At 38.8% G+C, this 19,001-nt stretch overlaps 1 protein-coding gene across 2 annotated transcripts in view; it reads left to right on the top strand.

The window, feature by feature from the left end:
• The first annotated feature begins 471 nt into the window (after positions 1-471).
• The window catches only part of LOC128623091 (leucine-rich repeat-containing G-protein coupled receptor 5-like), a 31,291-nt gene continuing 12,761 nt past the window's right edge, over positions 472-19,001 (top strand). For both annotated transcript variants that reach the window (XM_053649978.1, XM_053649977.1), the window contains exons 1-8: positions 472-786; positions 6,235-6,306; positions 11,034-11,105; positions 12,001-12,072; positions 14,958-15,173; positions 16,320-16,391; positions 17,709-17,777; positions 17,876-17,947. In XM_053649978.1, coding sequence (XP_053505953.1) covers positions 599-786; positions 6,235-6,306; positions 11,034-11,105; positions 12,001-12,072; positions 14,958-15,173; positions 16,320-16,391; positions 17,709-17,777; positions 17,876-17,947 — 833 coding nt within the window. In that variant the 5' untranslated portion in view covers positions 472-598. The remainder of the gene's footprint in view (positions 787-6,234; positions 6,307-11,033; positions 11,106-12,000; positions 12,073-14,957; positions 15,174-16,319; positions 16,392-17,708; positions 17,778-17,875; positions 17,948-19,001) is intronic.

Below are 19,001 nucleotides of genomic sequence, written 5' to 3'. Positions count from 1 at the left end.
TATGTTGTTGACTCTCAACTGCCTAGTATGGGGTTACTTTGTGGGTATTTCATTTTGTTTAAGGCAACTTGTCATTATTAATGTTGTCCTGTCCCACCAAAATCTATGATAATGAGATGTTTCAGATATTGTGGATATTTGTTGGAGCTTAAGAGGTTTTTGATTCTTGAAATTCCCACTAATTCAAAAGCAAGTAGCTTCATAAATGACTTATATTTGCTCCACTGAGGTTTGGATTAAACTCATTTAACATCAACAGATTAATAACCCCAAATCCCCAACCGTGACCGTTCATAACTTTTCAGCACGAGCTGACTGACTGAATTTGCCTCCGCGCTCGCGACCGACCCCCACACACACACACATAAGGTACAACAGTGACGTCAGACGCACGAGACACACCGTAGACGGTGAGGTAGAGACTCTCCGAGGATAAATATCAGCTGAAGTCGGAGTACCTGTGTTTACAAACAGCACGTGAGCGCACGATTTAAATAAAATAATAATAAAAAAAATAAATAAATCGTTGCAAACATTTTTTTATTTTTCCCCCGACGTGTGTAAACGCGAGCAGCTGCGCTCTCGTGCCGTTAAGGTGATGTTGTCGCGTGCGCGTTTAAGCCACTGGCTCGTGCTGCTGCTGTGGTGCTGTAGGTCGCGCGCGCGAACGGACGGCTGTCCGGTCCAGTGTACCTGCGAGGAGGACGATGTGTATGTGAGAGTGGACTGCGCCGACCGAGGACTCACCTCACTGCCGGAGTCTCTCAGCGCTTACACCACTTACCTGTAAGTGTGAGTCTTTACACCATTCATCATTAAGTGTGTGAGTCTTTATACCACTTACCTGTAAGTGTGAGTCTTTACACCATTCATCATTAAGTGTGTGAGTCTTTACACCACTTACCTGTAAGTGTGAGTCTTTACACCATTCATCATTAAGTGTGTGAGTCTTTACACCACTTACCTGTAAGTGTGAGTCTTTACACCATTCATCATTAAGTGTGTGTAGTCTTTACACCACTTACCTGTAAGTGTGAGTCTTTACACCATTCATCATTAAGTGTGTGAGTCTTTACACCACTTACCTGTAAGTGTGAGTCTTTACACCATTCATCATTAAGTGTGTGAGTCTTTACACCACTTACCTGTAAGTGTGAGTCTTTACACCATTCATCATTAAGTGTGTGTAGTCTTTACACCACTTACCTGTAAGTGTGAGTCTTTACACCATTCATCATTAAGTGTGTGTAGTCTTTACACCACTTACCTGTAAGTGTGAGTCTTTACACCATTTATTATTAAGTGTGAGTCTTTACACCATTTATCCTGAAGTGTGTGAGTCTTTATACCATTTATCATTAAGCATGTGAGTCTTTACACCATTTATCTCTAATTGTGTGAGTCTTTACACCATTTATCATTAAGCGTGTGAGTCTTGATACCATTTATCTCTAAATGTGTGAGTCTTCACACCATTTATCATTAAGCATGTGATTCTTTATTCCATTTATCCTGAAGTGTGTGAGTCTTTACACCATTTATCATTAAGTGCGTGAGTCTTTACACCATTCATCATTAAGTGTGTGAGTCTTTGCACCATTTATCCTTAAGTGTGTGAGTCTTTACACCATTTATCTCTAAGCGTGTGAGTCTTTACACCATTCATTCTTAAGCGTGTGAGTCTTTACACCATTTATCATTAAGCATGTGAGTCTTTACACCATTTATCCTGTGTGTGAGTCTTTACACCATTTATCCTTAAGTGTGTGAGTCTTTATACCATTTATCTCGAAGCATGTGTGTCTTTACACGATTCATCCTTAAGCGTGTGAGTCTTTGTGTGAAAAGTAACTTTTATGTGTTTGCTGGTAATAACTAGTGCTACGGAGTTTGCTTCTGAATTAAACAGAGCTGAAATATCATGTAAATAACCAATATTTACCAGTAGCCAGAATTTGACTTGCTGCCTAGCTAATTTATGTTTGCTACTGGATTTGATGCTAGTCTCACCTGACATTAGCAAACAAATCAATCTGATATAGTTAAATATAACCAATCAAATTAGCTAAACTTATCTCAACATGTTTTTTTTCATGCCTTCTAGGGAGGCCAAGAAGACACATTAGTACTCCACCATACTGAAACCTTTTACCGAATGGTTTATCCAAGTTGCTTTGTGACAATCTGCTTCTTTAAAAGTACCATATAAATAAAATTGGATTAAACCTTTACACCAATTACCTATGATTATTTTAAGGCTTCATACCAACTTACCTATAAGTGCTACCTTTTACCTGTGTGTAAATCTTTATACTAATGATCTGTAAAGATGTAATCTTGTGCGTTTAGGTGACTTAATGATATATTTATGTTTAATTATCTTTAGGTGTGTAATCTTTTATACCAGTTAGGCTGCCTCATACGTAAGCTTTTATACTAATTACCTGTCAGTGTGTAAGCCTTTATAGCAATTACAAGTGTGTAGCATATTTTTTACTGGTAATTTACAAAAATCCATGTTGCATGAGGAAACAAACATATATATATATATATATATATATATATATATATATATATATATATATATATATATATATATATATTTGTCTTCATGACATAAAATATAATATTTCAAAAGAAATGCCGATGTACTATGGGTTTTGACTTGTCAGATTGCATTGTCCCCCATGTTACATAACTCATGGGTTCTATAAAGAGCCTGGGATGAAATCTGCCAATTTGTCAAATGCAAAGATATCTTGTTTGTACTAATGTTACTTCTGAGAAATTCTGCAGATATAGTGGATAATGTAGTTATTACTTGAACACACCTTTATTTTTTACATTGTGACATCCTATGTATTAAAAATATATTCTCTTATATTAAGAAATACACTTTATGGCCAATAAAATTTTCCACAAAGTCGGAAGCACACAATTGTATAGAAAGTCTTTGTATGCTGTAGCGTTACAATTTCCTTTCTGGAACTAAGAGGCCCAAACCTGTTCCAGCATCACAACGTCCCTGTACACAAAGCGAGCTCCATGAAGACATGGTGTGTGAAGGTTGGACTGGAAGATCTGTCCTGTACAGAACCCTGACCTCAACCCCACTAAACACCTTTGGGATGAACTGGAACACCGAATGCACCCCAGACCTCCTCAGTACCTGATCTCACTAATGCTCTTGTAGCTGAATGATCACAAATCCCCTCAGTCACACTCCAAAATCTAGTGGAAAGCCTTCCCAGAAGAGCGGAGGTTATTATTACAGTAATAACAGGGGGACTAAATGTGTGTTCATGCCCATGGTTGTGGAATTGGGACTTATGGGTGTGATGGTCAGATGTCCACATACTTTTGACCATATAGTGTATGTATATATCAGCAAGATTTTACAATATTCCCATATTCTATGTAGTGATAGCAGTACATCATTTACACGAATTCATTTGGTAGACACTTTTATCCAAAACCGCTTATAATTGAGAGAGGATACAGTCAAAGCAATTATTCGATAATGTCCAAGAGTTACTCTTCTGAGTGATCTTCTGATCACAGCTTTAATCACTGAGCTCCTTCTGACCATCAAAATCATCATAAAATACCCGAGTATTTAAGGTAGTTCTCTCACTAAGATTTTACAAGAGTTCTGTTGCTAAAAGCTCAACACCCAACATCTGGAGGAAATTTACTGCCTCTTTTCCTAATATGAGACTGTTTGACCAATCCTTCCCCTTTTCACTGAAACGGAAGGTCCAGTTAAAGGATGGTGCCAGATGTTCTTTGTGGCAGCAGAGTGAACCACAGCAGGTGCAGGCTGTTCTGCTATAAGACGCTCAGGGAAACCTGATTCACCCGTCTTTCTTTGATTATTCTTTACCGAGCCTGATTTTCAAGTTGTGTAATCAAATACTGGTAAGATTATTTCACCATTGATCAAACATTGTTTTGCAACCCTCAGCATACATGCTGTTTATACAGTGAACATCAGTTGTAGTTTTGACGGATGAACGTTTCACATTTTCACAAAGGCCGAAGGAGGGCACACTGCCTGGCCTCTTTTCTCCTCCAGGGCAAGGAGCTCCTTTGGCTATGCATTTAATTGGAGCGGCCATGGTAAACAAACAAAGCCGCTATCTGTTCTTCTCCTGCTTTGTGTACCTTGCAGACACTGTGACTCCACAAACCAGTAGGCTATTCATGATGGGTCCAAAGGAATGAGGCTGATAGAATTACAAGACTGCATGGTACCTAACAATTTTATCCATCTGATAAGATTGATAGGTATCCTACAACTTCACCTAGACACAGTGAGCCACCTGGCAAAAAGGCCTCCTTTTGTACTCTGCGTTTAGGGACGAGACAGTCCTCCGAAGCAGAGCTAAGAGTGAGAGACAAGGGAAGAGAGTGACCATCAGCTTCTTTGAAAAGATATCCCTGCCCTATGCGAGTCAGCTGCCCTGTAATTTATTTCACCCTCCCTGCCTCCTGCTGCCTGGATACTTTAGACCCTTGGGAAAGACATTGAGGAGCTATGAAATTGCCTCTTTTTACTTTGCCTAACTTTCTCCAAGCTCCCTCAGCCCCGCATTAAACCTAATTATGCAGCTGCTGCATTGTTGATTAGAGTCAATCCAGTTTCCTAGAAGGCGTCTCAGTGTGCTGCTTTTATTGGAGATCTCCTTACACACCACTTTGGGTGTATTTGTCCACTGCTGTGAAGATTCCCTTTTCCTAAAACAGCAACTAAACTCTGTCGCCTTTAAGAATGTACAATAAATGTTGATCTTTCTTTTGCTAGTCAAAGAGAAAAGACATTTTGGACTTGGGATGCTTATTAGATACAGTAGATAGAAAATGGACACACACCATTTCAGAGTTGTTACATTTTGTTGTGTAAGGTTCTGTCAACATAACGGATTTAAATGGGACATGTTTTCCTTGATCCAAACAAACATGCCACGTGAATGCAGTGAAAAAAAGAGTGCATTTACTTGACAGTACTGCAGTTTAGAGGTAGCTTTGGCAGCGAATACAGCTACCAGTATTTTCGGACTGCTCTCCACAAGGTTGGTAAAGAGCTTTGACTAGGTCACTCTAGAACATCCACCTTTTTTTCTAACAAGCCACTCTGTGGTAGCTTTGGCCTAGGGGGTCACTGTCCTTTTCGAATATGAATGTCCGAGCCATTTTTAGACATTTTGCAGATTTCATCAGCTTCGGCCGCTTTGTACTTGGTTCCATCCCTCCTCTCAGTCTTGACAAGTTCCCCAGGCCCTGCAGATAAGAAACATTCTCCCCACAATATTATGCTTCCACCACCATGCTTCACAGTCAGGATGGTGTTGCTTTGGTGATGGGCCGTGTTGGAATTTATGCCTACTTAAGTTTCATCTGAACACAAAACATTTGGCCGGTTTGTTGGAGGATCCTTCCAAGTGTCTTTGTACAAACGTCATACAGCCCTCCAGATAGACATTTTTGAGAAAGGCTTTGAAAATTGCCATTTGGTTCATGGTGCAGTCTCTGACCAAGTTTCTTCTTTCCCAGTCATCAAGTTTTGATAGACACCCAGATTGTTTTCAAAGCCTTGGTAATCTTTTTATTATTATTATTATTATTATTATTATTATTATTATTATTATTTCGCCTGATGTGTTCCTTTCCATAACTTTGTAATGGAGTTGTTTTGGGAGGTTTTTGGATCTGAAGGGCCATACTAAACAGTTGTTTTTATTCAAGCTATTAAGCCAGTTGCTGTGATTTTACAGCTATTGTTAGCTTTTCACTTTCGGCATTGTTCAGTGTTAGATTAACTAGGAAAAATACTATTTATTTTATTTTAATTCCAGCTAATAGGCGAACTCAGAGTGAAAATAGTTAAGTGTTCATTAAGTGTTCATTGTCTATCTACTGTAAATAAAAGCTCAAAATCCATGAAGCACATATATATGGGTGGATGCTTCCTCTTATTCTTTGTTATTACATATTCACAGGTTTTATTTTGCATTTGAGATGACTAATTCCAAAATGAGCGCAACTGTACAGGGAAAATATTGATCCTTTTTATTCAGACAATAATGACACTGCACTTTGTTTGAATATGAGAGGTTGGATTTTGAATACTAATTCTAATGTTTGGATTATATCAGAGATGTGGTTAAAATATACACTTAATTTGCCAGTAAATTGATACTCAATCTGATTTAATTTTCCTTTATGTGTCTGTAGTGATCTGAGCATGAACAACATTAGTCAGCTGCCCAGCGACGCTTTCACCACTCTTCACTTCCTGGAAGAGCTGTGAGTATAACCCCCAAAACCCACACACTCACTGTTTGCATTCACAGTATGGGAAACATAATAAATCAGTGCAATAGAAGGGAATTGGGGAAGATGTACTGGATTAAAAAGACATATGCAACGATTTTAGAAACTACCTACCTTCTCTCAAATAAAACTCATATCAATGTTATTCAAAAACATTCCTTCACAACATTATTATCTTATTATAATAATCCTATTATATGAGGATGAGGATCCGTGTGCATGAGGTTTGATGCAAACAGATTAAGATCACAATTCAAATATCAATGTCGGTAAATCAAGCAGAGGTCAAAACACCCGCGATCAGGGTAATCAAGGCCAAAGGGTAATCCAAGACAAAACCAAAACAAAACCAAGAAACAGAGCAGAGGTCATGCACATCAAGGCCATACTAAATAGCAAGGCTTAGAACTCACACAATACAAAAGGATTGGCAAGGCTTCGCATTACGTGACTGTCCATGAGCTGTTTATATAGCAGTGAATCTGGAAGTGACCTGGAAAAGTGTGTGTGTGTGTGTGTGTGTGTGTGTGTGCGCGTGCGTGTGTGTGTTAGAAATCCAGTGAACGCAATCTTTTATGGCAGGGAGTTTAACTGTTGCCTCTTCCATGAGGCTAAAGCTTGGCTGCAGGTAGATCTTCCAACAAGATAATGACATTAACACATAAATAGTTTCAGGGATACAAAACCAATGCTTTTAAATGGCAAAGTCTTCAAACGTTCACTCTATTTTAAAAAAAGAACCTCTACAAGTTCTTGTTTACAAGAACTAGTTCACAAGACTTTTTTCAGTCATAAATGAGTTACTGTTATAAATGTTAATTAAATAAAACTATAATATGAGACGTTTTATGCAGTACAAAACATGTACAGTGGGGTCCAAAAATAGGAGCGCACTAGTAAAAAATACTTCCGCCGTGCATTCTTTTCTAATTTAATACAACAATTTTGCGTACTAATTATATTATTGACAACAACAGCTTGAGTGAAAAGTCGAATGAATTTCAGAGTTTCTTTGTATTTTGTACATCCCCCTTTTTTTTTGCTTTAATGACAGTGTGCACTTGAGCTGGCGTGGACTCCACACGTTTGTGTAAAACCTTATGATCTGTTTTAGATCCAATCTATCAGAGTGTTGTCTGAACACATGATTCAATAGAAGAGATTAGACATGAGGAAAATCTGACCCTTTTTTTACAAATCAGTTAACAAGGTCGATATCACACATATGCTTACATTGAAATAGAGACCTAAAAATAGTGCAAAATATTCAAGAGATTGGAAATTTACTTTCTTGGTATAAATATTTCAGAATTCTAAAACCTTCTGTTTGTTTCCAATTTTAAATGACAAAACAAAACAAAACAACAAATCCCAGATTTTTTATGTGGTCTCAGATGTTTGGACCCCACTGTATAAAGATGATGAAGAGAATGAAGTTCTGTCTGCTTGGACCTTATTAAGGATCATGGCTCATAATTATGGCCCAATATCTTAACGACTTGGCAGACAGAATTTCCAAGGCCTAGACGTTGTTAGACGTTATGGGAATTTGTGTTTTATGCTTGGAAAAGTACTGTGTTCAAATAAAACTAACTTCCTGTTTAAACATGTAACAGAGTAAGTATACGTTTGGAACATATAAAATATCATGGCTGACCTGCGGGGCCAGGAAAGTGGCTGTAGGGTAATGGGAATAAATTGGGAATAAGTAAATAGTAATAGTAATAGTAAAATCAGGCTGCCTGGAGCATAAATATGTGTTGTATTTTGGTCATCCAGCAGTGCAACTTTCCCCAAATCACAAACATATCAAATTAATATGTTAAATGTATGTTAATATGTAAAAAAAAAAAATTGTATTCAATTGGGTTGAGATCTGGTGACTGTGAAGGCCGTAGCATATCATGTACATCAGTTTCATACTCATCAAACCATTCAGTGAACCCTCGTGTCCTGTTGACACTGTCATCCTGGAAAAACCACTCCCATTATCCCAGGATAGAAATGTTTCATCATAGGATAAAGGTGATCCGTCAGAAGAGCTTTGGTATCGATTTGCACTGACTCTCTTTTGTGTATATAATATAACATAGACACCACTGTTGAACAGTAAAGTGAATTTTATCAAGAATGTTAGGTCAATTCTGAATACCAGAGTACGGAAAAACTGTACTAACTGTGTTTAAGGAACCTCTGTGTCTCAGACAAGTGTTTATGCACAAACTCTATTCTGCACTGATGTATTTTTATTTTTTTTTCTATCCATTTTTGGGAACAACAATGCTGACGTTTTAATCAATGCTGTTCTTTAACTTATGCATGTCAACTGTTTACTATACTCAGTGAACAAGAGTTTGTAGATCTTGACACAAATAACAATGATTCATATTTTCGTGAAAAAGACAAGAAACAAAATATCCTATATGTCTAAATTGAAGTATAGATATCGAACAAGCAGTGTGGCCAAATCTGTTTGCTGAAGGCAAGCATGCAACTGTTGAGGCCAGAGTGCACAAACCTTTTGAACCGGTTTACTGAATTAACCACTCTGTAGCCGTCATACGTCTTCCTCTGTCCTCACCGTGCCCTCTTTCAGCCTCCTGTCTAACCCGTAAACCCACAGCTAGAACGAACATGTAGCCATGATTTATAAAGAACAAATTCTCCCATGAGTGTTTGCTCAGGTGTAGTGTCTCTGCTGTTGTGTTTGTCCAGGGCAAACTGCCCATCGCTGCACACAAGTTGACCGATTTCTCGGAAGCCCCAAAACATACGGAGAAAGCGGTGTTCCAATCTGTTACTAGCGCCTGGATGCATGCCCTTATTCATTATCATGTTTCCCCCTGCTGATGCCCCTGCAGTGGACGAGATACAACATCTCTCTGCAACAAATGGCACCACCCTGTTAGAATGCAGACCCTTTGGTATACAGGGTACACGCAGACCCTTGGCCTCCTTCTTGCCGTGTTTCTTGAGACATTGCGGAATTTAACGTTGAAGCAAACTGGCAAGAGCGCAGTTGATTTGAAGAGGTGCAACAGGATACTAGCGTGTAGAAATCTGTCTCTAACTAGTGTCAAAAGCGTTATCGTCAGTCTTTTCACTATGTGTTCATATTTTCCACACTGTAATTGTTCACCTTATTAAAAATACAGTCACCATGTCTTCTGTAATGCCATGACTATAAAACGTCATAACTAATATGTGATTAATTACAGTTGTATGTTCCTTTTAGTTCATACCAATGATATAAAGATTTCCGTTTATTAAGAGTTTACACATTTGTCTAAAGTTGCATCATACTTGCAGTCCCTGACCGAAGAGTACAAAGGTGCCAAAACTTATAGTACACAGTCACAACACTGGCTCAGTGTTAGAGTTGAGGCCAAAAATTTAAATACACACAAGTTAAAGACATTCAAACCCTTTATTTTTAACATAACTCCACACTTTTCATGCTACCAAACATTTCCTGTCTTAAGTCAGTTTGTTTATCTACTTTATTTCCATAAGAGCTCATTTCTCAATAATAGCTACGAGATAGACTTATTCCAGCTTTTATTGACCATATCAGATTTTCAGTGGGTCAAAGGTTTACAGATATTTTGTTAGTATTTGGTGGTATTGCCTTTTAACTGCTTAACTTGAATCAAACTCTTGTTTGTATCCTTCCACAAGCGTCTCACAATACTTTGCTGGAACTTTAGCTCATTCCTCCTGAACTCCAGAACTGGTGTAACTCAGTCAGGTTTGTGGGCCTCCTTGCTCAGGAATGCTTTTTCAGTTCAGTCCACAAACTTTATATGGGATTCAGGTCCAGGCTTTGTGACGGCCATGCCAATACTTTTTTACTTTGTTGTTTTTAGGCATTTTATTACAACTTTGGAGGTATGTTTAGGATCATTGTCCTGCTGGAAGACCCAGTTGTGACCAAGTTTGTCTCTTCTGTCTGATGTCTTGAGGGGTTGCTTCAGTATTTTTAGATAATCCTCACGCCTCATGATGCCATCTATTTTCTGAAGTGCACCAGTGTCTTTTCCAGCAAAACACCTATGCGTTTTTCTGCGGTGTCAAGGGCAAAAAGACACTGGCTCTAAGGTAGGCCCTTAAATACAGCCAAAGCACAAAGCTAATTATGTCAATTGGCAGAAGCTTCTGAAATGTCATTACATCAATTTCTGGAATCTTCCAGACTGTTTAAAGAGACAGTGAACTTGGTGTATATAAACATTTGATCCACTGGAATTCTAATATTGTGAATTAAAGGTGAAATAAAGCTGTCTCTGAGCGGTTGTTTAAAAATTAGCTCTGATGTGAACAAAGTAGATGCCCTAATTGACTTGACAATAGAACTGTATGTTAACATGAAATGTGTGAAGTTGTGAAAAACTGAGGTTGAATATAGCCTAAGTGTATGTAAACGTTTGGCCTCAACTCTACATACATGGCAATGAATAAAGTTGGGACTTTTGGATGGATGAAAAAATTATCACAGTTTATAGATTAACATGCTGTACGTGAAAGGTATTGGAGTTGACGTGAGACATTATTGGTGGTTCAAATCAAAACAGTTTAAATATTTTTTTAAATCGTAATTACTAAAGCTAACAATGTATATCCGTACACATCATAACTAAATTGGCATGCAATTTTATCAAGGATTAAACCTCTTGCTTGTTTTGCTTTTGCGCTTTTCACAGGCGACTAGCAGGAAATGATTTGATGGACATTCCTAAAGGAGCATTTGATGGACTTGTCAATCTCAAGACTCTGTGAGTGAGCCTCACTGCATTATTACAGTTTACATGTTCGCCTGTGAGTTGTGTTAAACTATTGGCTTGCCAGGTAGAGTAATTTCTTAAGTTCGAGCAGGAGTTCTTAACCTTTTTTGACCAGTGACCCAATATCAAGTGCCCTAAATTTTCCATTACCCGAAGCATTCATGAATTGCTGTGTAAGCGCACACACACACACTGCTAGGCTTGTGTGCTGCAATGCAGCCTATTGTCAAGTATATATATACATTAAATCAGACTTTGATTTGGGCATTAATCCAAATTAAGGATAGCAAATCGGACCAAGAACTACAGCACATGATGCTAACTGTAGGTCTAATGAAGTTTGGGTGCTGCATTTTGTGAAATGTTCTTGGAAAGGAATTGTTGTTATGAAAGTGGCGTATAACAGGCTGATTTTGAAACTTGATAACCACTAGTGGTTTATTTCAAGTGAAATTCCAACCGAGAAGATAAAACTTCAGAGTGTAAGTTGCCATAGTAACTGACCTAGTGTTAACTGTTAATAGGTTGGCATTAGTAGCTAAAGCCACTTTCTGGAGTCCCTCCTGTTGTGTTACAACTGTTTTCTGAAAACAACTGAGACTGGTTTTATTTTACATTTGGTTTTAGCAAATATAGGAAGAAACTCTCACATGTAGTGATACATCCACAATAGAGCAGTGTGGTTTGTATAGTATGTATGTGGGATGGGATGCGTTTTCATATGTCGCAACGTGGACAGTAACCAGTGACAAGATCTTTGTCTCATTCTGTTATCTTTTGGTATTATCTTAATTGATGTCTTCCTTTAGCTGGATTCCTGTTACTGTTCTTTTCTTTAACCTTCTCTGGACCCTGATGCTCACTTTTCTCACACATTCCCACACAGAATGCTCCAAAACAACCAGCTTCAGGAGGTCCCCAGAGAGGCCTTTAAGAGCCTGCAGAACCTCCATTCCCTGTGAGTACATAGGAGCACACATATGGCTTAATGTCTGTCAGACACACTCTCTCTTTTCTCTTCTCTTCTTGTTTTGGTTACAGATTGACCCCCTGAGTGCCAAGGCTCTGTTAATTATCATATGAAACAGAAGGTGGGTGGACGGGAACTAAGGAGAAAGTGACACAAAAGAGCGGACCCGTAGACTTCTCCAAATGAATTCAGTCCTCGTGAGGCCTCAACTTTGATCAGTTTAAAAAAAAGACGGAGAAAGGGTAGTACTGGAGGCTGAATGAAGATTATCTTTCAATGCATTCGTGCTAGAACCCATCTGCTCTCTTTATCTCTGTCTCATCTGCTTCTTCGCTCTCGAATACATGCAAACTGTCAGCCCTAGATCACATTAATCCATAAGCACTGTTCTGTACAGCACTCTGCCTGGCAAAGAGAACAGGGTGGTCATTGTTGGGGTATGTTGTCTCTTTGGGTATCTTTGGTAATAGTTGTCAGGGAAGAGAAAAAATGCTTCCTTTCTTTGGCCTTTGTTTTCTTAGTGGTCAGAATGAGGTGAGTGGGGTGAGCTGCAGTCATGGAGTGTAGATAGGCTATCTAGTTTCAGCTAATTTCACAGCGGAGATTATGCCATTGGTTAAAATGATTGAAACCTTAAATAGGGTAGTGTCTTACAATGTCCGTCTATTGCAGTTATCTTATAACTTGAACAAACTCATTTTAACAAGAAAAGGCTAATGAAATGAGTGGCGTTTGAGTAAAACAAAGGTGTGGCTCAGTTAAACTCGATTCTGAACTTGAACTTAAGTCCATTTTTCTTGCACAAGTCCAGCACCTCTGTTTGACAATATGTTACACTGAAATCTATGCTTTAGGAATTGTAATTATACTAAAAAAACTAATCCATGCCATTTGAAGCCAATATTAAATACATAGATATGAGCATTTTAATGAATTAAAGTCCCTTTAAAGTGCATGAAATGGTTTGTTTTTCCACCCCACCAAGGACATCCATGGAAAGAGGATTTTAATCTGAGAAACCTATGTAATGGACTGAAACACTTAAAGTGAGCTGTAAGTGCAGCAGATGAGTGCTTGGTCAGCTTAACCTTCAAACTGTCACCGTATTTAAAAGTGTGATCGATCATATCCAGTGCACACATTATAGTGCTGTTTTATAAGTTGACGAATAATAAGGGTGGAAGCCATTTTTTTTAAACCAAATTTGCAGGGATTCGTGGATAATTAAATTTATGACTATTCCTGCAGCAATATATTGACATTTTACACAAAACTAGTCTCAAAGTAGATGTTTATTTATCTTTTGCTTCATATATTATCATTTAATTGTCTCTTGTTACATCCTATTACATTTGACAACAAAGTTGGAAAAAATTTTCTTATCAGCCCGCATTTTCTTACTTTGATTTTTTTTTTTTCGGGTTTGAAGGCATTTGCTTGTGTCTTAATGCCATGGTCTAAATGCTATTGAAAAACCTTGCCTCTGACTCTACTTAAAAAATCTAGCATGAACTACATGCAGGTGATTTGCATAATCTGGATGGGGATCCCAGAAAACTGGTTTAATTACCTGTGCACATGAAATCTGAATACATACCATTTTACCTGTGTAAATATTGACATGATTTTTGGACTTAAGTCACCAACTCTGAATATGGACCTCTAGACTATATGGCCTAAACTGATTTTCAGTAGTTCAGTAGTACTGTAATATATTGCCTGAATTCAACACATAGTTTGAGCTGTCTTGGTTTCCAAAATAGAATGTAAATGAATTCAATGATAGTCAAAGGATTTAACCCAGTTTTAAGCCTTGGCTTATTTTAGTTCCAGTAAGAAGGCTGAGGCCCCTACAATGGATCCTCCACCACCACCACAAATCAGTGGATATCCATTATCTTATACAAAGGTCAGGTGTATTATGAACGACATCATCAACATTTAATTTTCTGCCACTTGGTGAATGGAGGGGGTGCTGCGCAACCACAGAGTACTACTATCCCCCACAGTGTTCAGGAAGATCTGGAGGTTTCCATTCCAGGAACCAAGCTTGAAGAGCTTGAAATATATGCTTTCTACGGCAGCATACTCCGTGATCTGACCTGCTCTTTGGCAGGTTTACGTGAAGTAAACCAGATTTTAAATCTCAGTCTTTAATATCTACTTAAACTTTGCCAGTGTTATTGGAAGGTGGCATGAAAGGGCAGGAAAGTAGCAATGTTTAGTCGTCAAGGACTGAGGCACCTAGGTAATAATATTGTCACTCACACTGACACCTGAAAGGAAAACTTTAGTACACTGGAAGAGTTGGTGAATATGAATGAATAGCAATGTAAGCACATGAGCAGAAGTGATAGACAGATGAAGGCTTGCCATTGAAAACTATTCAGTGGCAAGACTTTGCAAGGTGAGGACTATAGGAAGCTATTACAGTTATTCTTGGTAATTTGGTCATTTTTCCACTTTAATGACACTCAAAATTGTTTATTTAGAAAGCTTCATTCATTTGCTCATCTTCAGTAAGCGCTTTAATGTAGTCATGTAGGTGGGAATACACACTGGATGGGACACCAGTCTATGGCAGGGCCCCATGCACACGCAAATGAAAATAGCTAGGAGCAATTTAGTGTAGCCAATCCATGGAACTGGTGACCTTGGAGCTGTGAGGCAGCAGCTCTACCCTCTGCACCTTCACGCCATCCTTAAGAAAGCTTCGTTAATTTATTCATTTCAAATGAAGAAATTCGTGTAATGGTGCTAAATAAAGTGTGTGTGTCTAAAGTCCTCTCTATCCCACATCACTCTGACTTTATTTTAAACAATAATTTATGAACTTGAGATTTTCACACCCAACCAGTCCTCTTTTTCACCAGTCGATTGGATGCAAACCACATCTCAAGAGTGCCACAAGACTGTTTTGATGGACTGTCCTCCTTGCGCCACTTGTGGCTGGATGACAACGCTTTGACAGAGGTACCTGTTGATGCCCTGCGTACCCTCTCCTCCCTGCAGGCGATGACCTTCGCCCTCAACAAGATCACCCACATCCCAGACCGAGCGTTTGCCAATCTTTCAAATCTGGTGGTTCTGTAAGTGCTTTCTAAATTCTGGCTTCTTCACTGTATCTAGCAACCTGGAGAAGAAAAACACACCCTTGATAGATTGCATGCAAGCTCACCAGTTAAAGTCCACCAGTTCAAAACGACTGCTTAATTACCATCCATCCATCCATCCATTTTCCATACCACTTATCCTACACAGGGTTGTAGGGGAGCCTATCCCAGAAGACTCGGTACAAGTCAGGGGATACCCTGGATGGGGTGCCAACCAATCACAAGGCACATCTGCACACACTCACACACCCATTCACACAATTTAGAGATCACAACACATGTCTTTGGACTGGGGGAGGAAACTGGAGTGCCTGGAGGAAACCCCTGAGGCACAGGGGGAGCATGCAATCAAGCCTCCAACCCTGAAGGTACGAGGCAAACATGCTAACCATTAATCCACCATGACCCCCTGCCCCCTGTCTCCATTACACCATTTGGTTACTTCATCTCCCTTTAATGGGACAGTTGACTAATTTACTGATAGATTTAGATCTAACATGTTAAGGTTTCTATAGTAACAGCTAATTTTCAGGATTGAATCTTGGATGCTCACATAAACAGATAAAAATGTGCTGATATTTAACAAAGATAAATGTCTAATTATTGCCTCTGTAAGGAGGCATTTGTCTAACATTTATGAAAGGAGTCTAATCATCTTAAAGAGAAATAAATAAATAGGAGGGTGAGGGAATGACTGTTTATAGTTGCTATAACATACGTGATAACAGGAATTAATTTGTTTTCACAGCACACAATGTATTCCATTCTTATCTTAATTCCATAGTTACTTCGCTAGTCTGATTTTACTTATGGAAGTAGTTAATTGGCTTGGAGAAAAATCCCGCAAATAAGATGTTTATAATATGAAGCACTCCTTTCCTTTGATCATCACGGTTGTTTTTATAGTCATGCTAAAATGAATAAAGCTCAGGGTATATTTGTAGTCTGTTTTTTAGTCTAGAGTGACATCGGGCACAATGAAAGGACGTGTAGAAAAAACTTGGGGTCTTTGTTGCTTTATTTTGTCTTTTACCTCTTTTTTTTTTGTTCCAGTCAGCTTTCAGCTCACTAGGCTGAGAGGGGTGGGTGTATCTGACTGTTCTCTTTGCTGTCTCACTGCAGGCATCTCAATAACAACAGAGTGCTGTCCCTGGGAAAACAGAGCTTTGATGGACTACAGAGCCTGGAGACTTTGTGAGTTGACCTCTCATTAACATTCAGCAAAAAGTGCCGTTCCGTTTCCCTCTCTATTCTCCGTCCATCACGCTTTTACCATCCTAGTTTCTTCTTCTCAGATAAAGAAGATAAAGGCGTTTTAGTTCAATAGGGAAAGTCTTTAGTTGCCCTCTCAGGGAATATTTTACTTGCAAACCTGGAATTGTGTGTGCATTAGGAAAAGGAGTAGTGTAGAAGCAGAAAATGTTTTGCACATTCCAGGCAAATTATACTTAATACAGAAGATTTGCAGTATGACTAAACAAGGCAAGTATGTTAATATAACCTTTCAGTCAGTATTCAGTCAAATACTCCTATTTAAAACAGATATATCTCATATAGGTTGATAATGCTGAATCACTTATAATTTGGATTAGAGCCTAAATAAATAACAAAGCATTGCTTTTGATTATGTTTTGACATGTTTTGGATTTGTTGCTGTCTCTGCCCCTGTCCTGTCATTGGTTTATCACCTGACTGTGTTCACCTGATCCGTGTTCAGCCGCGTTTATTCCCTATTATACAGCAGTTAGTTCTGGTCCACTAATTTGATTGGTCAAGCAGCGTTCCAATAGTAGTGCTGACATTTAGTATAACAGCACTGGGACGTTTCACTGTTTGTATCAGTCCACCTGTCTCTGTCCACAACATACAATTCCACTTCTAGTAATATTTCCTTACATTAAAACCATTACTACACTTACTACAGGCTGTGAGTTAGTCTGTGTGCGTTGGCATGGCAACACGCTATCCAGCTGTGGCTTTTTCAGGAGCTATTTTTGTTGATGGAGCCAAAATAAACAAAACATTTCACCATATTGTGTCCAGACTGTCAGTTAGTCTGTATTTATTTCTTGCTTATAGAACTGGTGTATAAAAGCAATATCACACTCACAACCACGCGGTTCTAGTGAATATCAGCACGGCTTTGATTTGGCTTAATCACAGCCATGGGTTACACTCCTGTCAGCCAAGAGCAAGAATCTGAGGCATGGGCACAGACTCACTGAAGCTGGACAGTTGAAGACTGGAAAAACATCAACTGGTCTTTGTCCAATCTCCAGTTTTGGTTGAAAATCCTGTGAGAAGAGCATTACAATAGTAAAGATAAGAAAATCTAAAAAAAATATATATATATATCTCATCTTTAGTAATAAGTAATAAATTATAAGAAGTACTAACACTTTTTGAGTGTTTTTTTTTTTTTAATCAGCCTCTTACATGTATTAATGTGAACAGAAGGACAAATTAACTTTCCTCGAAATACTGTGATCCAAATCCGTCTTGTATTAACAGGGATTTGAACTACAACAGTTTGGAGGAGTTTCCTGTCGCTATCAGAACCTTGAGGACTTTAAAGGAGCTGTAAGTATACACAGTGCCTCTTTCCCCATACTTATCCATACCTTTATTTATATTTTCACCAGTTCATTGGCTATGTGTCTACATTTTTTTCTTTGCAGGGGCTTTCACAACAACAACATCAAGTCTATCCCTGAGCATGCCTTCATTGGAAACCCCTCTCTCTTAACAATGTAGGTCTCTATACTGTATGTGTAAATTTATGATCTATACCAAATGTGATTAATCTATTATTAAGTGCATTTAGCATTTAACGGTCTGAACAAGCAGAAAGTAATTTTTTAAAAATGGTTCTAAACTCCTCTTAATTCTGATTATATTGAACACAAATCACTAATGACCTGTTCAGTACTTTCAATGTGCAGTATCTCACAAAAGTGAGTACACCCGTCACATTTTTGTAAATATTTGATTATATCTTTTCATGTGACAACACTGAAGAAATGACACTTTGCTACAATGTAAAGTAGTGAGTGTACAGCTTGTGTAACAGTGTAAATTTGCTGTCCCCTCAAAATAACTCAACACACAGCCATTAATGTCTAAACCGCTGGCAACAAAAGTGAGTACACCCCTAAGTGAAAATGTCCAAATTGGGTCCAAAGTGTCAATATTTTGTGTGGCCACCATTATTTTCCAGCACTGCCTTAACCCTCTTGGGCATGGAGTTCACCAGAGCTTCACAGGTTGCCACTGGAGTCCTCTTCCACTCCTTCATGATGACATCATGGAGCTGGTATATGTTAGAGACCTTGTACTCCTCCACCTTCCGTTTGAGGATGCCCCACAGATGCTCAATAGGGTTTAAGTCTGGAGACATGCTTGGCCAGTCCATCACCTTCACCCTCAGCATCTTTAGCAAGGCAGTGGTCGTCTTGGAGGTGTGTTTGGGGTCATTATCATGCTGGAATACTGCCCTGCGGCCCAGTCTCCGAAGGGAGGGGATCATGCTCTGCTTCAGTATGTCACAGTACATGTTAACATTCATGGTTCCCTCAATGAACTGTAGCTCCCCAGTGCCGGCAGCACTCATGCAGCCCCAGACCATGACACTCCCACTACCATGCTTGACTTTAGGCAAGACACACTTGTCTTTGTATTCCTCACCTGGTTGCCGCCACACACGCTTGACACCATCTGAACCAAATAAGTTTATCTTGGTCTCATCAGACCACAGGACATGGTTCTAGTAATCCATGTCCTTAGTCTGCTTGTCTTCAGCAAACT

Source organism: Ictalurus furcatus, chromosome 19, assembly GCF_023375685.1.
Source record: "Ictalurus furcatus strain D&B chromosome 19, Billie_1.0, whole genome shotgun sequence".
Taxonomy (NCBI): Eukaryota; Metazoa; Chordata; class Actinopteri; order Siluriformes; family Ictaluridae; genus Ictalurus; species Ictalurus furcatus.
This window is presented reverse-complemented; position numbering and strand designations above follow the sequence as displayed.